At 41.8% G+C, this 21,536-nt stretch overlaps 1 protein-coding gene across 1 annotated transcript; it reads left to right on the forward strand.

The window, feature by feature from the left end:
• Positions 1 to 373: 373 nt before the first annotated feature.
• Positions 374 to 18,378, forward strand: LOC116579568 (zinc finger protein 780B-like). Its single transcript, XM_032325096.1, has 6 exons — positions 374 to 652; positions 1,344 to 1,393; positions 6,233 to 6,287; positions 6,589 to 6,715; positions 8,476 to 8,574; positions 15,913 to 18,378. Exons 1-6 carry the CDS (start codon positions 389 to 391, stop codon positions 18,261 to 18,263), a joined length of 2,946 nt encoding a protein of 981 aa, XP_032180987.1. The 5' UTR covers positions 374 to 388; the 3' UTR covers positions 18,264 to 18,378.
• The last annotated feature ends 3,158 nt before the right edge of the window (positions 18,379 to 21,536 follow it).

Raw genomic sequence — 21,536 nt, forward strand, 5'->3', positions numbered from 1 at the left:
GACATTTTAACAATATTCTTCCAATCCGTGAACACGAGATGTCATCCCATTTATTTTTGTGTTTTCTTCTATTTCTTTCATCAAGGATAATTTATGCACCTCCTTGGTTAAATTTGTTCCTACGTTTGTATTGTTTTGATGCTATTGTGAATCAGACTGTTTTCTTAATTTATTTTTTTCAGGCAGTTTGTTAGCGTACAGAAACACAGTTGAGTTTTGTACGTTGATTTTGTATCCTGCAACTTTAATAAATCTGTTTATTTCACAGTTTTTGGTGGAATCTTTAGGGTTTCCTATATATAGGATTCCGCCTCCTTTAACATTTATGCACATTTGCATTTTTCTCCATAAAGAGAAAAGTAAGTTACAGAGACTCTAGGAAGAAGCAATGTTCTCTCAGGGGAACCCTCACTCACCTTCCCAGCCTGCACCTGCACGCTCCTGGGGGCTAGAACTCCCACAAATCTCTGGGCTGAGCTCCGTTAGGGGCGGACCCAAATTGCATGCTGGGAACAATCTGAAACCGCAGAACGCTGGGCTTCAGAAGCGTTTCCACTTTGGGACTGCATTTCCCAGTGGACACCACGGGGAGTCAGCGATCACTTCCGGCCATCCCAGGGTCGTCGTCGTCGTGGTGTGGCGAGGCCGTCAGGTCTAGGAAGGAGTCGGGGGCTGCTAGAGAGAGGCCTCTGCTGAGCAGGACCCCAGCCGGAGGGACCCGCCAGTGTGGGTGGGCAGACCGAGGCGCTCAGGACAGGGCGCTGACAGGCACCCGAAGGAGCCTCGCCTGAGCTTGCGCGCGCAGCGAGGAGGGGGATTGTGCGACCGCGAGAGGCGGACATGGAGGTGGGGCGGGGGGAAGGCTGCGTGAGGGCGATCCTGGTGCTGAGATGCTATGGTAACGGGAGACGGGGCGTGGGGACACTGAGCGTGCTTTGCTGTGGCTGTGTGTGTGTGTCACTGGGACCAGTGGGCCCTCCGCTTCCGCCATCTTCTCCCCTCCCAGCCACGATGGACCCAGTAGGGAGGTCGGATACTGTCCCTAGAATGAAAGTTTCCCTCTGAAAGCCCAGGCCTGGACTTAGGAGTTTCAGAGCTGCAAGTGCTTGTCTGCGTCCCGCACGGGGGCAGCTCCATGTTCAGAGCCACCGCATTTTCAGAGCACTGTCCCCAGGAACCAGCTTCCAACTCGGGGACCGATTGCTCCTTTTACTCCCATCCCATTTTGTGCGAAGTAAGGGAGGTGTGACCCTGGAGGGTGCTTTCAAATTTAGTCTGCCGTCCAAGAAAAGCCTGGGGTCTCATGCTCGCTTTTTCCTTCCCCTTCTACCATTATCCATAAGGACCCTGGGAAGGATGAGAGTATTACTATTGCTGCACATCAAAGTCAAGGGTGAGTTCCTGCTTTGTTTTGCATAAGAAAGGCGTTTTTGTTTTTAGAATATAGAGGTTCCAGTAAATTTTCAGGTAATGTAGGGAGACGTGCAAATTGACACCCCACCATTTGGTCCCCTGTTGCCTCTCACCTCTTCACTTAATATTCACTTGGTAAATAATTTGGTATACACCAAAAACAGTTTGGTAAATGTGTTCACATCTTCTTGTGCACTCCGTTTTTCTAAGATGACACGGAAATAAACCTTCAGCAATTAATGTTAAAGCTTAATTTTAGACTCTGATTTGGTAAGAAGGAAATTAGTGTTCAGGTAGAGTCACACACTGGATATCTTTTGCTCCGTAAGGGCCTGCTTTTCGAAGAAGAGAAGAATGGAGATGATTAGTCGATTTGAGTCAGTCTGAGGCTTTCAGAAAAGGGAAAGTGCTAGCCAAAGAAGTCGGTATCGGTAAGAGCCAGGATTTTTCCAGGGAGTCCCATCAGTGAAATTCGTATCATTGGCCACATCTGTTTGAAGTTTGGCAGCTCTAGTTGTGTGTTGGGTGTCCTTTTGCGTGGACCGTGAGAAGCGATACTGTGTGGTTGAGAGTAGGGGCTGTGGACCCAGAGTATCTGGGTTGGAATATTGGCTCTTTCTGGCTGTCTCAGGTTTGTAATGAATGTTAGATGAGTTAATATGTATAAAGCCCCTTAGAGCAGTGCCAGGTTTACAGTAAGTGCTTGGTAACGTTTTAGCTGTTGTGTGTGTTTTTGCTCATTTCTCTCAATTTCTGTATAATGTGGGCCTTAGGAATATGTGATCCATGATTGCTGCCTGCATGCTAAGACAAGGAGTGAGATGCTCAGGCGATATAAAAATTCTTGGGGCACCAATGTGGCTCAGTTGGTTAAGCATCTGACTCGATTTCGGCTCAGGTTGTGGTCTCAAGAATTGTGGGATCAAGCCCTGTGTGGGTCTCCATGCTGGGCATTGAACCTGCTTAAGATTTTCTTGCTCTCCCTCTGCCCCTCCCTCCCCTTCTGTCTCCCTCTCTTAAGAAAAAAAAGAAAAAAGGGCTTAACCTGAGTTGCTGGTACTCCATTTATGGTCTCAGGAGACGACAAATCCCTTCAAATAGTATACGAAAGTGTTATGGTGGATTTGGTGGGGTAAGTGTATAGTTTCATGAGATTTTTTGAAGCATGCATGACCTAAAAGGCTTGTACTCATAGGTGTAGATCAGTAGTTCCTAACAGGGGGTGATTTTGACCTCTGGGAGACATTAGTGATATTTAGAGGCAGCTTTGGTTCCCACACTGGGGGCCAGTGATAGTTGGATCAAATAAGTAGAGGACAGAGATGCTACTAACATTCTATAGTGCACAGGAGAGCCCTCCCCACCTTCCTTCCCGCCCCACCCCTGAAACAAAGACTTTCCTGGTTTAATTTGGTATTAATGCTGAGGATGAGAAACCCTGGAGTGCTATTTTAAATGATCTTGTACAAACTGAGTAGTTAAGCAAATCACACTAGACTCGTGATGGAGTATTATGCACTTAGGAAAATTACGTTCCTAAATAATCATGAAAAGAGAAAACATTTGCTCTCGTGTTAAGCAGTATTCATGTTAGGGACAGTAATACTCAAGAAGATGTATACGAGTCCCATTTACTAAGCAAGGGCATTCTGTAAGGATTCTCTCCAAAATGATGTTTTCATCAGTTTCTTAAGAAAACCAAGCCTGGTACTGTGTATATGCATATGATTTTCTTACTCAGTCTGCAGGTGCCACTTACCTGCATTGTGTTCTTTCAGAAAAGAATCTTGATCATGGAAATTTCTGATTGTCTTGGTGAGAAACAGGTAAAGGAGGTTAGAACTGGTTGCTGTTACTTGTGATAGTCACATTGATTTGTCGACTCTCATGACAAGCTCAGTTCTTTAATGACTGAAAGTACCCACTTCCTGATAGCTCTGTTTTTGTTTTTATGGTTTAATTTGGAAGTAGCTTTACTGTGGGTCTTTGTTTGTTTGTTTTAGAGAGACAGCATGAAGCAGGGGGAGGGAGGGGCAGAGAGAGAGGGAAAAATCTTCGGCTTCAGGCTCAGTGTGGAGCCCCATTCAGGGCTCTATCTCACAACTCTGAGATCATGACTTGAGCCATAATCAAGAGTTGGATACTTAATTGAGTGAGCCACCCACGCACCCCTTTATTGTCTATTTTTGATGATGGAATAGTGCAAAACTTATTTTTAAGGAACTTAAGAAGAAAGTTAAAATTACAATACCACCCTCTAGATGTAGTCATTATCTATGCCTTGGTTTATATTTTTCCAATTTTTGTGTGTGTGTGTGAATGCGAGCATTTTGTTTCTGTAGAATAGAATCAGAATCAGTTCAAAAAACAAACCAAGCCATTGTTTTCATTTATTTCTGGGCCTGTGAGAGAGGGCATAACACCATGGCCTCTCTCTGAGGCTTCTGGCCTGGAAGACTCCTTTTCTCCTTGTCTTTATGAGAACTCTCTTTGCTAATGTGATTCTTTAAGAATTTCATTCTCCAAATTAAGCTCTGAATATTTTTGGTTAGCATTCTAAAAAAGAATAGGCCTTACACTATATTTTGTTGTATGACTTACACAAGGGAAGGGGAAACCGTGGAGTTAAGTTTCTTTAACAAACGTAATCTTTATCCTCAGTTAATATGTGTCATAATGCATTTCCATTGAATTCTCTTAGTATTCTTTTAGGTTTCTTATTTCTCCAGCACAGAAGTCTGAACAAGAGTAACTTTAGAGCAGAGGTTGACAGAGCCCAATCAGAAAAAGTCATCTCGTGTACTTTGAACATTTACAGGAAAGACACCTCTTTTGGCCTATAGTGTCACAAGGCTTTGACCAAATTATAAGCCCATGGAATTTCTATAGAGTTAAAGAAACTGTTGGAAAATTTGTACCTTACTTAGAAATTCTAAATCTGTTAAATGCAAAGTGATTAATAGTAGAACACGATACAGTGGCTGTGTAGGGAATATCGTAGCCAAAATAATAGTTTTATTATTAGTTAAACTTTAAAAAAAGATTTTGTTTATTTATTTGACAGAGAGAGACACAGCAAGAGAGGGAACACAAGCAGGGAGATTGGGAAAGGGAGAAGCAGGCCTCCTGCCAAGCGGGGAGCCCGATGCGGGGCTTGATCCCAGGACCCTGGGATCATGATCTGAGCCAAAGGCAGACGTGTAACAGCTGAGCCACCCAGGTGCCCCCGAAGTAATAGTTTTAGAGATAATAAGCTTTTCCGTTAAGAGGACATGTGAGACTATCAAATGTATACAGGACATTGCTTGGGGCCTACAGACATTTTTTCCTACAAATTATTGTAAACTGCTCAGATAAATATAGATATTTCAGTGTTGATTCAAGAATTGGGGGGCGCCTGGGTGGCTCAGTGGGTTAAGCTGCTGCCTTCGGCTCAGGTCATGATCTCAGGGTCCTGGGATCGAGCCCCGCATCGGGCTCTCTGCTCAGCAGGGAGCCTACTTCCCTCTCTCTCTCTCTGCCTGCCTCTCCATCTACTTGTGATTTCTCTCTGTCAAATAAATAAATAAAATCTTTAAAAAAAAAAAAAAAGAATTGGGAAATAGGGGCGCCTGGGTGGCTCAATGGGTTAAAGCCTCTGCCTTTGGCTCAGGTCATGATCCTAGGGTTCTGGGATCGAGCCCCGCATTGGGCTCTCTGCTCAGCAGGGAGCCTGCTTTCCCCCTCTCTCTCTCTCTGCCTACTTGTGATCTCTGTCTGTCAATAAATAAATAAAATCTTAAAAAAAAAAAAAGAATTGGGAAATAAAGGAAACAAACCCGTTAAGTAAAAACAAGAATTTATTAGAATATCCTGAGTTTTTCCAAGTTCATAGGGAAGTTGTTTAAATCAAAGTTTGTTTCATCTGACTTAGAGAACAGCTTCCTCATAGGAAAAAATACATATACATATAAGTGTACACATACATATATGTATGTGTTAATGAATATAACTATATATACATTCCAAGTTACCAACTCACCATAGTTACAATTGTGAAGCACTCTTAAGCAAAAAGTAGAGAATTGGGGCCACAATACAGTGACAAGAACTGTTAACATGAAATGTGATTTTCCAGAATTTTTTTCTGTCAATGTCTGTTAGTCTTTACATATATACACATGTTTTATAGATGTAATCATATTCTGCATCCTGTTTTGTAACGTGAGTTTTCTGCTGACCAAGTATCTTGAGCATGTAATGACTACTTAGTATTCTGTTATGAGGATGCCCTGCCCTGTGTAACCGGCTGGCTTTGGGGGACTTAGAAAGCCAAACTCTGCCTGAGTAATTCCATCTACATCCTTCCCAGTTTTCATGCCTTGCCCTACTTCTCCCAGTTCTGAGTTCACAAAGAGGTTCTGATGTGGATGATGCGACCCATTCTCAGCCCTGAAAGGTGGGATGGCGAGGGGGAGGAGGATCTGCACAGAGCAGGATAGGCGGGCCCAGTCCTAGGCCTAGTCATGCTGTCCCAAGATTGGAGGATCCCTCATGCTAAGATATTTTGGAGGACAGCATGTTCCCCGGGGCTTGGGAGAGCTTGATTTCGTCCAGACTCCTCATGTTTGATGCCAGTTTGTATGGGGGATGGGAGGGAAAGGCAGAGGGACAGAGGGAAAGGGAGATTGTGTGAAGCAGAGAGAGATAAAAGAGGAATTTTAGGGAGTAGTTGAGACATAAAAATGGAAGAAAAAATTGTTGTATTAATATGAGTCACTTAGAGAGCACCAAGGCACAGCTTGGCTTGAGCCCTTCTTTGTTTTTTCTCTCTCTCTAGGAGGGGAAGCATGAGGAGGATGTACCAATTTTGTCATTCTAAAAACATGGCCTATGTAAGTCGATATTTCTTCTCCCGAAATATAATGACTTTTTTTTTTTTAGCCATTCCCTGCCATGCGGGTATCAGTAGGTCATCCCACAGCACCCAGCAAGTGTGCTGTGCAGCCGCAAGATGCCTCAGGAACCAGCAGGCACGCTGGGAAGCGGCATATTGTCCCTGTCCTGCGTGGCGGTTCTTTGCCTCCTCTCTCTTCACCTTGCGGTAATTTCCTTCAGTTTCACGGTAATGCATGTCTCTTCACCTTGCGGTAATTTCCTTCAGTTTCACGGTAATGCATGTGTGTGTGGTTTCAGGGATCTCTGTCATTCGGGGACGTGGCCATCAGCTTCTCCCAAGAGGAGTGGGAGTGTCTGGACCCTGCTCAGAAGGCCTTGTACAGGGACGTGATGTTGGAGACCTACAGCAACCTGGTCTCCCTGGGTAAGACTGTCCCCCAGTAATAGTTCATTCTAAAGATTAATATTACAATAAAGGGATGCCTTGGTTAAGCGTCTGCCTTCAGCTCTGGTCACGATCCCGGGATCCTGGGATCCAGCCCCACGCTGAGCTCCCAGCTCACTGGGGAGCCTGCTTCTCTCTCCCCTGACCGTGCCCAGTGCTCTTGCTTGCTCTCTCTGTGTCTCTCTTTCTCAAATAAATAAATAAATAAAAATCCTTAACTAATATTACAATAAAATCAGTATTGAACAGTCATAATTAATAATTTAAATTTTAATAATTAATTTTGTAATTTAAAACAATAATTTAATAAAGTATTAACGTCTCTTCTCTGGAACATCAGCTTGCTTCACCGTGAGTTTCAGGGCCATCTTTTAAGAAATAGCTGAGTTCCTTCTTGTTCCCAGAGGAAATCGTTTGGAATTTGTCAGGTTGAAAACGGGCCTATCTGTTTTTACAAATTTAGGGGCGCCTGGGTGGCTCAATTTGTTAAGCATCTGACTCTTAGTTTCAGCTCAGGTCATGATCCCAGGGTCATGAGATTGAGCTCTGTGTCGGGCTCCACGCTGGGTGAGGAGTCTGCTTGAGATTTTCTTTCTCCTTCTCTCCTGCCCCCTCTAAAAAATATTACTACAGATTTAACTAGATCTCAACCAAAGGTTTTCGGTTTGTTTTGTTTTGTGGGGTTTTTGTTTGTTTGTTTTTGAATATTTAAAAAAAAATTTTCAGGATGCCTTGGTGGCTCAGTCAGTTAAGCATCTACCTTCAGCTCAGGTCACTTATCCCAGTGTCCTGGGATCGAGCGCCGCATTGGGCTCCACACTGAGCATGAAGCCTAAAATTTTTTTTTCTGTCTCTCTGCCCCTCCTTCTCCCTGCTTATACTGTCTCTCTAAAACAAACAAAGAGGGCGCATAGGTGGCTCAGTGGGTTGGGTCGCTGCCTTTGACTCAGGTCATGATGTCAGGATCTTGAGATCAAGTCCCACATCAGGCTCAGCAGGAAGCCTGCTTCCCACTCTCTGTCTGCCTCTCTACCTACTTGTGATCTCTGTCAAATGAATAAAATCTTAAAAAAAAAAATAAATAAAAATAAAACAGAACCCCACAATAAAGCAGCTTCCAAATTAAACCACAAAAACAAAAACAGAGCTATCAGGAAGTGGGTACTTTCAGTCATTAAAGAACTGAGCTTGTCATGAGAGTCGACAAATCAATGTGACTATCACAAGTAACAGCAACCAGTTCTAACCTCCTTTACCTGTATCTCACCAAGATAATTAGAAATTTCCATGATCAAGATTCTTTTCTGAAAGAACACAATGCAGATAAGTGGCACCTGCAGACTGAGTAAGAAAATCATATGCATATACACAGTACCAGGTTTGGGTTTTTTCATTAAGAAACTGATGAGCCTGTTTCTCCTTCTGCTTGTTGCTCCCCCTTCTTGTGCGCTCGCTCTGACCAATAAATAAAATTTTATAAATAAATTTGGGATGCCTGGGTGGCTCAGTTGGTTGAGCCGCTGCCTTCGGCTCAGGTCATGATCCCGGGGTCCTGGGATGGAGTCCCACATCAGGGTCCTTGCTCGGCAGGGAGCCTGCTTCTCCCTCTGCCTCTGCCTGCCTCTCTGTCTGCCTGTGCTCACTCTCTCTGACAAATAAATAAATAAAATCTTTAAAAAATAAATAAATTTCTACACCATATGTCATGTCATTTCTCTGTTTGTTTGTTTGTTTTTAAGCAGAAAGTTCCATTTCTAAGCCAGATATGATTATCTTACTGGAGCAGGAGAAAGAGCCCTGGGTGGTTTTGAGGAGAGAAACAAGTGGATGGTACCCAGGTGAGTAGAGGAAAAGCCGGCAAAGAGGAGCAGGAGGGTCAGAGAGGGGTCATACCCCTGAGATGTGGTTTGGAAAAATGCCTTCAAAGACCCAAGGCCTGTTGGATAAAAATGCCCGAGATCTGAGAAGGAAATAAAGATCACACAGGATCTCTATCTTTTGCTAATTATCTCTAAGTTTTGTTCTTTTATTTCCTCTCCTTTTAGTGGAGTGACCTTTTTTTTTAAGATTTTATTTATTTATTAGAGATCGCACGCACATGAGCAGAGGGAGAGGGAGAGGGAAAACCCCAACCAGACTTCCACACTGAGTGCGGGGCCTGCCGAAGGGCTTGATCCCACGACCCTGAGAACATGACCTGAGCCAAAATCAAGAGTCAGACACTTAACTGACTGAGTCACCCAGGCACCCCCCCGGCACCCTAGTATATAACCTTTTAACATATTTTGCATCCATCTGCTTTCTAACTCTGCTTTTGCATTTAAATTTCTAAGATTTATTTACTTATTTATTTGACAGAGAGATCACAAGTAGGCAGAGGGAGAGAGAGGAGGAAGCAGGCTCCCCACTGAGCAGAGAGCTCAATGTGGGGCTCGATCCCAGGACCCTGGGATCATGACCTGAGCCGAAGGCAGAGGCTTTAACCCGCTGAGCCACCCAGGCGCCCCTGCATTTAAATTTCTTTTTTTTTTTTTTTTTTTTTAAAGATTTTATTTATTTATTTGACAGAGAGAGAGAGAGAGATCACAAGTAGGCAGAGAGGCAGACAGAGAGAGGGGGAAGCTCAGGCTCACCGCCTAGCAGAGAGCCCGATGCGGGGCTCGATCCCAGGACCCTGAGACCATGACCTGAGCCGAAAGGCGGAGGCTTAACCCACTGAGCCACCCAGGCGCCCCTGCATTTAAATTTCTATATGTGTTTCTAGGATCTAAAAAATGTTTTCATATATTCAGCAAATATTTATTGAGGGTCCACTCCAAGCAAAGCACTGTGCTTGGCACTGTCTGTACAGTGAAATGAGCATGACTGACAGAGTCATGCTCTCATGGACTTCACCTGCCCTTGGTAAGACACGGATCAGTCAAGTAAGCAGATGAGTAAGTCAGTACTGTTGGGAATGATGCTGTTCAGACAGGTGTACAGGAGCAATGCGGGGAGAATGACAGGGTTGGGTGGTTAGGGAGCATGTCTTGAAGTGGACGTGCTTGCACAGAGTTGTGAAGGAAGGGTTCAGGCCACAAATCTGGGCAGGAGCATTCTAGTCTGAGCAGGACACACAGAGGCCTTGAGCAGGAAATGGACTCTTTATGCCTGGGAGCAGTAAGAAGTTTCGAGCAAAAGAGACGAAGGGATGGTGGGAAGGGAGGTCTGGGAGTTAGGCCAGGACCAGATCCTACAAGATTCTGATTATCATTGTGAAGAACACAGAATGTTTTCTAAGAGTTTCTTAGAGCCATGTTCCGATCTATGTTGAGAGTGATCCTCACTTCTTAGTTTTTAAATAAACTAAGTATGACAAGGACACAGAAAACTGCAACACAGAGAATTGCATGATTAAAAGTACCTACACTTGTGGGGTGCCTGGGTGGCTCAGTGGGTTAAAGCCTCTGCTTTCGGCTCAGGTCATGGTCCCAAGGTCCTGGGATCGAGCCCCGCATCGGGCTCTCTGCTCAGCGGGGAGCCTGCTTCCCTCTCTCTCTGCCTACTTGTGATCTCTGTCAAATAATAAAAATTTTAAAAATATATATAGAAAAAAGTAAAAAAATAAAGGTACCTATACTTGTAACCACCAGGCCATGAGTCACAATTTTGCCAGCTGTTTTGGAAGCCTGTTGTGGGTTTCTTTGCACTCAAACTTTCCCCTCCCTGCAGGAAAGGTTTTCTCTAGGGTTTTATTGTCTGAGTGAACATCTCCAGTCTGATTTCATTTTAGCTATCGTTTTAAAAAGTCTTTTAAGTCTCTTTTAGATGAAAGGTTCCTCTTTGGATTTTTGTGAACTGTTTTTTTCTCGATTAAATTAGAGCATTTGTCCTGTAGTTTCAGACCATCTGGATTTTGCTGACAGCATCTTGTTGTTATGGAGGAACATGTTCCTCTGTCTCCTCTGATGGCTCCAGAACCTTAATCAAACTTTTGGGAAACTTTTTTCCCCCTAGGTGGTGGTGACACTCTTTAGTCCATTGACATGTGATGTCTGGATTTCTCGTTCTAGTGATATCAGCAGCCACTGACAGGCAGTAACTATGTCCCTTAATTCGTCAGAGGTTGTAAATTGGTGGATATTCGAAATCTGTCATTTATTCTTTATTAGCTGGAATGCATGTGTAAAAAGAAACTTCACCTTATTTACTACTCACTCAGTTGTACAGCTCATATGAAAATTGAAGATAAATATTCTTTTCCTTTGTTTACTGATTTTCTAAATAACGAGTTGGTTTCTTACATCCTTTCAAAGGTGACCCTTTGGGGGGCACCTGGGCGACTCAGACGGTTAAGCAGCTGACTCTTCATTTTGGCTCAGGTCATGATCTCAGGGTTCTGGGATCAAGCCCCGTGTTGGGCTCCCTGCTCAGTGGGGAGCCTGGTTCTCCTTCTGCCCCCCAAGCTTTTCTCTCTCTCTCTCAAATAAATGAATAAAATCTTTGAAAAACAAGAAAGAAACTAGGTTTACCAGTTGTGAACATTTGGCCACCTTTGCTGTATGTATTTATGTATCTAAATGTTTGAAACCTTTTTTGCTGAACCACTTGTAGGTCTAAGTCACTGATGTTTTGACACGTGGTACCTAAACATTTCACTTTGCATCTTCTAAGAATAGGAAAGTTCCTAATAACCTTCCTAATTAGCTTCATTATCTTAATTAACCTAAATAACATACCATTGTCACACCTAAGAAAATCACCCTATTTCAGGAGTATCATCTGCAGCTCATCGTTCACAGCTCACAGCTAAATTTCTCCCATTTCTCTTTAAAACTTTCCTTTATTTGGTTTTGTGGGAGTGTGTTTCAATTTAAGATCCAGTCAAAGTTCATGAATTGATTTATGGATCGGTTTACTTTTACTTTATTTTTTTTTAACTGTTAGGCTTTTTTAGTCCCTTTTTATCTGAAGAGCTTCTGTGCCTTAAAATTTATTTAAATTTAAATTTTTTTTTAAATTTGGCTTTTAGGGCACCTGGGTGGCTCAGTGGGTTAAGCCGCTGCGTTCGGCTCAGGTCATGATCTCAGGGTCCTGGGATCAAGTCCTGCATCGGGCTTTCGGCTCAGAAGGGAGCCTGCTTCCCTCTCTCTCTCTCTGCCTGCCTCTCCGTCTACTTGTGATTTCTCCCTGTCAATAAATAAATAAAATCTTTTAAATAAATAAATAAATAAATTTGGCTTTTATCTCTCTCTCTCTTTTCTTTTTTTCTTTTTTTTTTTTTTAAAGATTTTATTTATTTTATTTGACAGACAGAGATTACAAATGGGCAGAGAGGCAGGCAGAGAGGGGAGGAAGCAGGCTTCCTGCTGAGCAAGAGCCCTATGCGGGGCTCGATCCCAGGACCCTGGGATCATGACCCGAGCCGAAGGCAGAGGCTTTAACCCACTGAGCCACCCAGGCGCCCCTCTCTCTTTTTCTAAGTCCAGGCTTGTTTACTTAAACTATGACATTCTGATTTTTTTTTTTTTTGAGATTTTATTTATCTATTTGACAGACAGAGATCACAAGTAGGCAGAGAAGCAGGCAGAAGCAGGCTGCCTGCTGAGCAGAGAGCCCAGTGCAGGGCTCGATCCCAGGACCCCGGGATCATGACCTGAGCCGAAGGCAGAGGCTTTAACCCACTGAGCCACCCAGGCACCCCTGATTGGTTCTTTTTAATATTTACGGTTTGTTTTCAAAGGTCTCACTAAGATCATCCACTCTTTACTCAAGTCTAGTGAGTATCTTTATGATCATTACTTTGAATTCTTTATCAGGTACATTGCTTATCTCTGTTTCATTTAGCTCTTTTGCTGTGATTCTGTCCTGTTCTTCCATTTGGGACATTTTCCTCTGTCTTCTCATTTATATAACTCTGTTTCTGTGTATTAGGAAAGTCAGTTATAGCTCTTGATCTTGAAAATAGTGACCTCTGGGCACTTGGGTGGTTCAGTGGGTTAAGTGTCGACCTTCGGCTCAGGTCATGAACCCAGGGTCCTGGTATCAAGTCTTGCAACAGGCTTCCTGCTCAGCTGGGAGTCTGCTTCTCCCTCTGCTGCTCCCCCTGCTTGGGCTTGCTCTCTCTGTCAAATAAATTGATTGAATCTTAGGAAGGAAGGAAAGAAAGAAAGAGAGGTAGGCAGAGAAAGAAAGAAAGAAAGTCCTGTGGTGCCCTGGGGTGCAGTGTCTGTCGTTCACCAGAACAGGCACTTCAGGGTGTCTCTTGTGTGGGTTGCCTGTGCTCTGCTGTTGTGGCAGAGCCTCTTTTGCCTTCAGCCCATTGGTGGCAATGGCTCACTTTGCCTCTTCTGGGTAAGGTTTGGTCTCTGTGCTGTTAAGGGGTTTGTTGGGCGTCACTAGGGGCTTGCAGATTGGTGGTGTCAGCAGTCAGACTCGATGCCTGCTCTCAGCCTGTCTACTGGGACTGTAGTTGCACCACCTTGCAAGGCACTCTCTCTGCCTTTCTCCCTGAGAGGGGGTGAAGTTCCCTTGCTCACTGGTAGGCAGTACTGGCAGTCACACTGCCTGCTTGTAGAACATCTGCCAGGGCTGAAGGTGCACTGATCAGCAGGGAACTCTCCGTACCGCTAGCTATAAGGTTTGGTTGCTGGAACTGTGGGTACACTGGTGTGTGTGCTTATCCTTCCCGTGACCACAAAGCAGGAGTCTCTTTGGAGTGGCACTTGTCCCGACTGGGGCTGCTTGGAAGGTGTGTTGGGACTGGAGCCTCTCTGGATTGCAGTAGGTTGGATGGGGCAGATCCTCAGGAGAATGTGAAGGTGGGGCATGCAGTGCTAGAAGGGTAGGTGCTGCGTGTTTGCACTGGTTTCCTAAAGCTTCCAGCTATCTAGGCAGTGATTGGGGGTCGGCAGGGAATGGTTCCTGCTGGCTCTTTTGTTCTTGGGGAAGTTTCCCAAAGATCCGTGTCCCTCCCTCACATATTCTGAGATTAGTAAATAAATGTTCTTCATGTATACCCCAGGTGCTTTTTCAAACTGCTTTTTCTATGTTGTTATCTGAGCAGGTTGTTTGTTATGCTGGCTCTAAAAGGATAGGGACTCAAGTTTCCTGTCACCCTCTGGCTCTCCTAGAACCAAACCTGCTGATTTTTAAAGTACCCAGAATTAAGCCCCACTGATTGTAAAAACTCGTGAAATTAAGCCCCACTGGTTTTCAAAACCAAATGTAACGGGACTCGTCTTCCCAGTGTGAGTCCCCCATTCCTGGGGTGCCTGGTGTGAAATCTGATCCTCTCCTTTGTGTTTGTGGTGTCCCTCCTGTTTGTGGTTATTCTCACTGGGGGTTTGGTTCCCAACTTCATCTCCACCCCTTCTACCCTTTTTGATGTGGCCTGGTCTATGCCATTACCTGTGGAAAGTCTGTTCTGCCATTCTCAGGTCATTTTCATGGTTGCACTGATGTGGCTGTTATCTTGGTGTGTCTGTGGCAGGAAGTGAGCCCAGGATCCTTCTAATCCACCATCTTTCAGAACTCTCCCTATATCCTCTATATTTTTGTTGAGATTTTCTATTTTTCCATTTGTTTCAAGAGTATTTGTGTTTGCTTATTGGAACATTTGCGTAATTATGGTTTTAAAGTCTTTGTCAGGTAATTCAAACACCTGGTATTTCAGTGTTGGCATCTGTTGATTTTCTTTAACATTGTGATATATTTCGGCAGGCGGTCAACCTAGTTAAAGTTCCAGCTTCAAGTTTCTATCTGTTTGCTGTGGTTTGTTTTCCCACAGTGACATATATATGACCAGTGGGGCTCAGATGTGCATTTGTTCCCATTTGAAACAAATAATATGAGAGTGGTTCAATTTATCAACTTCAGTAGTTTTGAATGAATGATTATTATGATAAGCCTTTCCCAGTGGCTCATTTTTGCATTATATACCTTTATTCTCAGCCTTACTTCTTTTATCAGTACTTTTCCAATTACTTAACACCTACTGTGTGCTATGAGCTTATTATTCAGTGGTGAATTCTATGAGGATTGTGTCTCCTCCTAGGCAGATTTAGGAATAAGAAAATATACAGAATGAGAAATGAGCTATTGAATGAATGAATGTATAATTAAAACAGAATTGTGAGGGCAAGGAATGAGACTCTTGAATAGAGAATAAAGGAGAGGGATATAATTAGATGGGCCCAGTAGGAAGGCATTTCTTTTAAGTCTTAAAAATGAGACTGTTGTCTCCTTCAAGCAACTCATGCCACAGGATTCTTGTGTGATGGATGAAACAGTCTGACCAAAGCATGAAGATACTGAAGAAATCACTATAATGTTCGGAGCACTAAAAGAAGGCAGTGGGGTAGGGATAGGGTCCAAAGGATGACAGTGGCTTCATAGGTCTTGTTATCCGTGGTAAGGGTTTTGGATTTTAAGAGTAAAGACTAACCATTCAAAACAGTTTTTAAGTGTGGATCCTTGAACTTTGATCTGCATCAGAATTATCTGATAGAGTTGTTAAAAATACGGCATCTTAGGACTTATTCCTAAAAATTCTGATTCTTTGCATCTGAGTTGCTTGAATATCAATACTTTTAACAAGCCTACCAAAGGATTTTGATTAACACCTAAATTTCATAGTTCATCCCTTCCCATATTATGAGCATCACCATCTAACATAAGCTTTCTGCATTTTCGGAGCTCTTCTTAATCCTTTTTCAAATACTCTGGAAGTATATTTTATATACTTCACTATATATTTAAGAAAAATTTTTTTCTAAGACAATTATCATATGATCTGTCTGATATGAGAAATTTTGAGAGAGAAGGCAGAGGTTTGGGGGTAGGGAAGGAGAAAATGAAACAAGATGGGATCAGGAGGGAGACAAACCATAAGAGACTTTTAATCTCACAAAACAAACTGAGGGTTGCTGGGGGGAGGTGGACGGAGAGGGTAGTTGGGTTATGGACATTGGGGAGGGTATGTGCTATGGTGAGTGCTGTGAAATGTGTAAGCCTAACGATTCACAGACCTCTACCCCTGGGGTAAATAATACAATTATATGTTAATAAAAATAATAATAATCCCCAAATTTTTTTTCTATATGTATATATATTTTTAGAGTTATATACTCTTCAGTGGATTTTGTACATGTGTGTACAGGAAGATAAAATGTGTTTGCTTTCTCCTTTTCTTTCAGAGTTGGAGTCAAATTATGGAGCTGAGAAGTTACCTTCAGAAAATTATACTTATGAAATAAATTTTCCTAAACTGGGTATAAAACAAATAAGTAAAACTCTTGGCCTCAAGGCCTCCAATTTTAGAAATGACTCAGATAGCAAAAATAGATTTAGGAAACAACAGGGACATCAAGAGGGGTATATCGGTCAAAAGATAATAAGCTATGAAAAAATGCATACTTCTCCTCATCCTACTTCTGTTCACACTACAGATAAGCCATATGAATGTAAGGAGTGTGGAAAGTACTTTAGTCGTGGTTCAAATCTTATTCAGCATCAGAGTATTCATACTGGTGAGAAACCATATGGGTGTAAGGAATGTGGAAAGGCTTTTCGACTTCACCTACAGCTTTCTCGACATCAGAAAACTCATACTGGTGAGAAACCCTTTGAATGTAAGGAATGTGGGACAGCCTTCCAGTATCAGTGCCAGCTTAGTGAGCATCAGCGAATTCATACAGGTGTGAAACCGTATGAATGTAAGGAATGTGGGAAATTGTTTTGTCGTGGTTCAAACCTTATTCAACATCAGAGCGTTCACACTGGAAAGAAACCTTTTGAATGTAAAGAATGTGGGAAGGCCTTTAGACTCCATATACAACTTATTCGACATCAGAAATCTCATACTGGTGAGAAGCCCTTTGAATGTAAGAAATGTGGAAAAGCCTTTACTCTTCTCACTCAGCTTAATCGCCATGAGAATATTCATACAGGTGAGAAGCCATTTGAGTGTAAGGAATGTGGGAAGTCCTTTAATCGTGTGTCAAACCTTGTTCAACATCAGAGTATTCATGCTGGTGTGAAACCATTTGAATGTAAAGAGTGTGGAAAAGGCTTTAATCGTGGTTCAAATCTTATTCAGCATCAGAAAATTCATTCTAGTGAGAAACCCTTTGAATGTAAGGAATGTGGGAAGGCCTTTAGGTATCATTACCGACTTACTGAACATCATAGAATGCATACTGGTGAGAAACCCTTTGAATGTAAGGAATGTGGGAAGACCTTTAGTCTTCTGACACAGCTTACTAGACATCAGAACATTCATACTGGTGAGAAACCATTTAAATGTAAGGAATGTGGCAAGGCCTTTAATCGTGGCTCAAGTCTTGTTCAACATCAGAGTATTCATACTGGGGAGAAACCCTATGGATGTAAAGAATGTGGAAAGGCTTTTAGACTTCATCTACAACTTTCTCGACATCAGAAAACACATACTGGTGAGAAACTCTTTGAATGTAAGGAATGTGGGACAAGCTTCAGACGTCAATACCAACTTATTGAGCATCAGCGAATTCATACAGGTGTGAAGCCCTATGAATGTAAGGAATGTGGAAAGAGCTTTAGTCATGGTACAGACCTTAGAGTACATCAGAGAATTCACACTGGTGAGAAACCCTTTGAATGTAAGGAATGTGGGAAGGCTTTTAGGTATCATTACCGACTTACTGAACATCATAGAATACATACTGGTGAGAAACCCTTTGAATGTAAGGAATGTGGGAAGGCCTTTAGTCTTCTGACACAGCTTACTCGACATCAGAACATTCATACTGGTGAGAAACCATTTAAATGTAAGGAATGTGGCAAGGCCTTTAATCGTAGCTCAAATCTTGTTCAACATCAGAGTATTCATACTGGGGAGAAACCCTATGGATGTAAAGAATGTGGAAAGGCTTTTAGACTTCATCTACAACTTTCTCGACATCAGAAAACACATACTGGTGAGAAACTCTTTGAATGTAAGGAATGTGGGACAAGCTTCAGACGTCAATACCAACTTATTGAGCATCAGCGAATTCATACAAGTGTGAAACCCTATGAATGTAAGGAATGTGGAAAGAGCTTTAGTCATGGTACAGACCTTAGAGTACATCAGAGAATTCACACTGGTGAGAAACCTTTTGAATGTAAGGAATGTGGGAAGGCCTTTCGACTTCATTACCAATTTCTTGAACATTACAGAATCCATACTGGTGAGAACCCCTATGAATGTAAGGAATGTGGGAAATGTTTTACTTGTGGTAGTGAACTTAGAGTACATCAGAGGATCCATACTGGTCAGAAACCATATGAATGTAAGGAGTGTGGGAAGGCATTTAGTCGTAGCTCAAACCTTATTCAACATGTTAAAATTCATACTGGCGAGAAGCCCTATGAATGTAAGGAATGTGAAAAGGCCTTTAGCAATAATTACGAACTTACTGTACATCAGAGAATTCATACTGGTGAGAAACCTTACGAATGTAAGGAATGCGGGAAAACTTTCAGACTTCAGTCTTTACTGCCCATCAGAGAATTCATACAGGTATGAAACCCTATGAATGTAAAGAGTGTGGAAAGACCTTTAGTTGTAGCTCGAACCTTATTCAACATGAGAGGATTCATACTGGTGAGAAACCTTATGAATGTAAGGAATGTGGAAAGGCCTTTAGACTTAGGTCAGTTTTTATTGCCCATCAAAGAATTCATACAGGTCTGAAGCCCTATGAATGCAAAGAATGTGGAAAAGCCTTTACTGTGAATCGTCAGCTTACTTGACATCAGAAAATTCATAATCGTCAGATGTCCCATGAATATAAGGAATGTGGGAAAACCTTCACTGGATACGAACAACTTACTCAACATCAGAGAGTTCATAGTGGCAAGAAGTCCTAGGAATATAAAGTGTGGGACAACCTTTCATCATGGACTGAGATTCACTCAACAGCACAGTATTCCTACTGGTGAAAAACTTTGAGTAGGAGAAATGTGGAAAGATTTACAGTCAAAGCAAACACCTTAGTGTTGAGAGGATATTCTGGTGAGAAAGTCTTTGAATGTAAAGAAATACAGAGTAGCCTTCATGTTCACAGTTTACTAATCATGAAAGATATTTTCCTAGGTATTTTAATTTCACACACTTAGAAAAGCCTTCAAACTCAAACTGGAGGAGAACTTGTTGGAACAAACGTAAGCTAACATCTACCTGAGGCAGGTGCTTTATCACCACTGCCATTTCACTACCTGCATGACATTAGGTGCCTATCCTCTTTGTGCATTATTTGTAAATGGCAACAATGGTAAGTGCATACTAGTGCAATTACAGGAATAATTGTATTACAATATGTACAAAATCCTTACAAGAGTACATGGCACATGCTTGTGTTCATAAAGAACAGCTTTTATGTTTCATTAGCATCATTGTTGATGACACAAAAATTATATTATTGTGTATAATTTAGAAAAATCTCATCTATTCCTTAATTATTAAGTTTTAAATAAGTACTGTATAAAATTTTATGGTAAGTAAAAGAATATGAGGATTTTCATTAAGAGTTCATTCCTTAAGTTACATCAAAAAGTTAATATTGAAAAAAAAGTTAATTTTGAAAAGAAATCCTATGGATTTAGGGAATGAGGAGATGTTGAAAAACCAGCTATTGAAGAGTTAGTTTTGAAGTGATTTGTCTATAAAAATAAGATGCAGAAAATGTATAATTTATTTGCCTGTCCAGAATTTAAGATAAATATTAGTGAAAGATCAAAATAAAAGCATCGATTTATATATTCAACCTTATCATGAAAATTGCTGCACATATGAAAAGTTGAAAGAATGAACACCCATGTACCCCTATGTAGATTCAAAGTTGTTAACAATTTGACACATTTTTCTTTATATTTTATGTTGTACCATTGAGAGTATGTTTTTGACCTCATGATACTTTCCCCTTTATTACTTCAGTATGTCTCCCAAACATAAAGACAATCTCATATAGAGCCATAGTACCATAATTACCCTTAAGGAAATTCTCCATAATTCCACAGTATCTATCTTACCAGTTTCTTCTAAGATGTCTCTAAGATGTCACAGAGGTTCATTTAAGTAGAATGCATTCCAGATTCTGTACTGTATTTTGTTAGGACTCTTTATTTTTTAGTGACTCAGAATTTCTTGGGTATCAGAATCATCTGTGGATATTAGTAAAAATACAAAGGTCCAGGCCCACTGAACATCTGTTTTTTTCTAGCTGTCCAGGCGATTTTGGTATGCAAAATGGTATCTCTATAGAGAGCCACAGATCTAGAACATTTCCTCTTTTGCAAATATTCTTAAATAATGTTGAATTTTTGAGAAGTCCAGGAAAATTGTCTGCCATGTGTTTAGATATGTTTTTGTTTCTGTATAGTGTCATTTAGCCCCCTTTTATTCTTTGTGTTTTCTGTACATAGGCGATGGAGGTGGGGATCTTCAGCCATATTCCACAAGTTCAGTCATGTTTGCATTTTAATAGAATTCATTCCTGAATAGTCTATTTCATTTTTTAATTTTCTATTTGATTCAGAATTTAAATACATAGGATTATAAATTTCCAAAGAGGTGACTCTCCACAGATCTTTACAATGGAAGTCTGATCTGACCCACATGATCAAACTTAGTTTTACTAACAAAGCAATGACCTGTCCTTACATGCTTTCTGACCTGTTGCAATATGACATATAAACATAACCTACAAAGTATTCTCCCCTTAAGACATGTAATCTGAACCCAATGGAACCTCTAGGCCCAATTTCCTTTGTTTTGTGCATTTTTTATTCATTTGACAGAGAGAGATCACAAGTAGGCAGAGAGGCAGGCAGAGAGAGAGGAGGAAGCAGGCTCCCCACCAAGCAGAGAGTGCAATGCGGGGCTCGATCCCAGGACCCTGAGATCATGACCTGAGCTGAAGGCAGAGGCTTAACCCACTGAGCCACCCAGGGGTCCCAGTCCCTGTGGTTCACATGATTTCAAGATACACCTCAACAATGACCATCAGAGAACTTCGAAGAACAGGCATTATTACAGATCCCAGAAGACACACCCAAGGGTAACACAGTGCGGTTGCAGATATAGGGAGAGAGAGTTCAGACCTGGGGCTCTGCTTTTATTAGGAACTGAGTGTAGGATGTTTAGGGTTTCACAGTTTTCTTATTGGCCAATTTAAAGCCTGAGCGAGAATTAAGTTACTGAAAGGGAGAAGCAAGGTTATTCAAGTGGTCAATTATCTAGGTTACTCAGGGCTTTCTGAAACAAAGAGCTTCATGAGTGAAGGTGGCCTAATTCCTTCTCTGGTTGTTTTGCTAGTAGTTGTGTCAAACAGCTGGTGATATGTCTATTCAACATGGCTGTCTTTTGAAATGGGTGCCTCAGCGATGAAGATTAATGTCAGGTACTTACACTATTATCAAAAAACTTAATGTCAGCACTTACTACCCTGCTAGATTTTACATGAGTTGTTTTTTCTTTAAATTCATTAAGCTTTTTTATTTATTCATTTGACAGACAGAGATCATAAGTAGGCAGAGAGGCAGGCAGAGAGAGAGGGGGAAGCAGGCTCCCTGCTGAGCAGAGAGCCCCTGGAATCATGATCTAAGCTGAAGGCAGATGCTTTAACCCACTGAGCCACCCAGGTGCCCCAAAATTCATTAAGCTTTTAAATCACATTAAAAGAAAAAAAAGAGAGAGAGAAAAACTACAAAACATTGCTTACTAGTTTGTCTTGTTGCTCATGTATTTACCTTTATTGAGATCTTTATTTCTCTATATGGCTTGTGTTACTGGCTAGTG

The sequence above is a fragment of the Mustela erminea genome, chromosome 19, assembly GCF_009829155.1.
Source record: "Mustela erminea isolate mMusErm1 chromosome 19, mMusErm1.Pri, whole genome shotgun sequence".
In the NCBI taxonomy this organism is placed as follows: domain Eukaryota; kingdom Metazoa; phylum Chordata; class Mammalia; order Carnivora; family Mustelidae; genus Mustela; species Mustela erminea.

Coding starts and splice junctions, on each gene's coding strand:
- LOC116579568 (XM_032325096.1), top strand. CDS start 389: ATGTTCTCTCAGGGGAACCCTCACTCACCTTCCCAGCCTGCACCTGCA. Junction 1,394..6,232: donor GCTGCACATCAAAGTCAAGG/GTGAGTTCCTGC, acceptor CTCTCTCTCTAG/GAGGGGAAGCATGAGGAGGA. Junction 6,716..8,475: donor CAGCAACCTGGTCTCCCTGG/GTAAGACTGTCC, acceptor TTTGTTTTTAAG/CAGAAAGTTCCATTTCTAAG.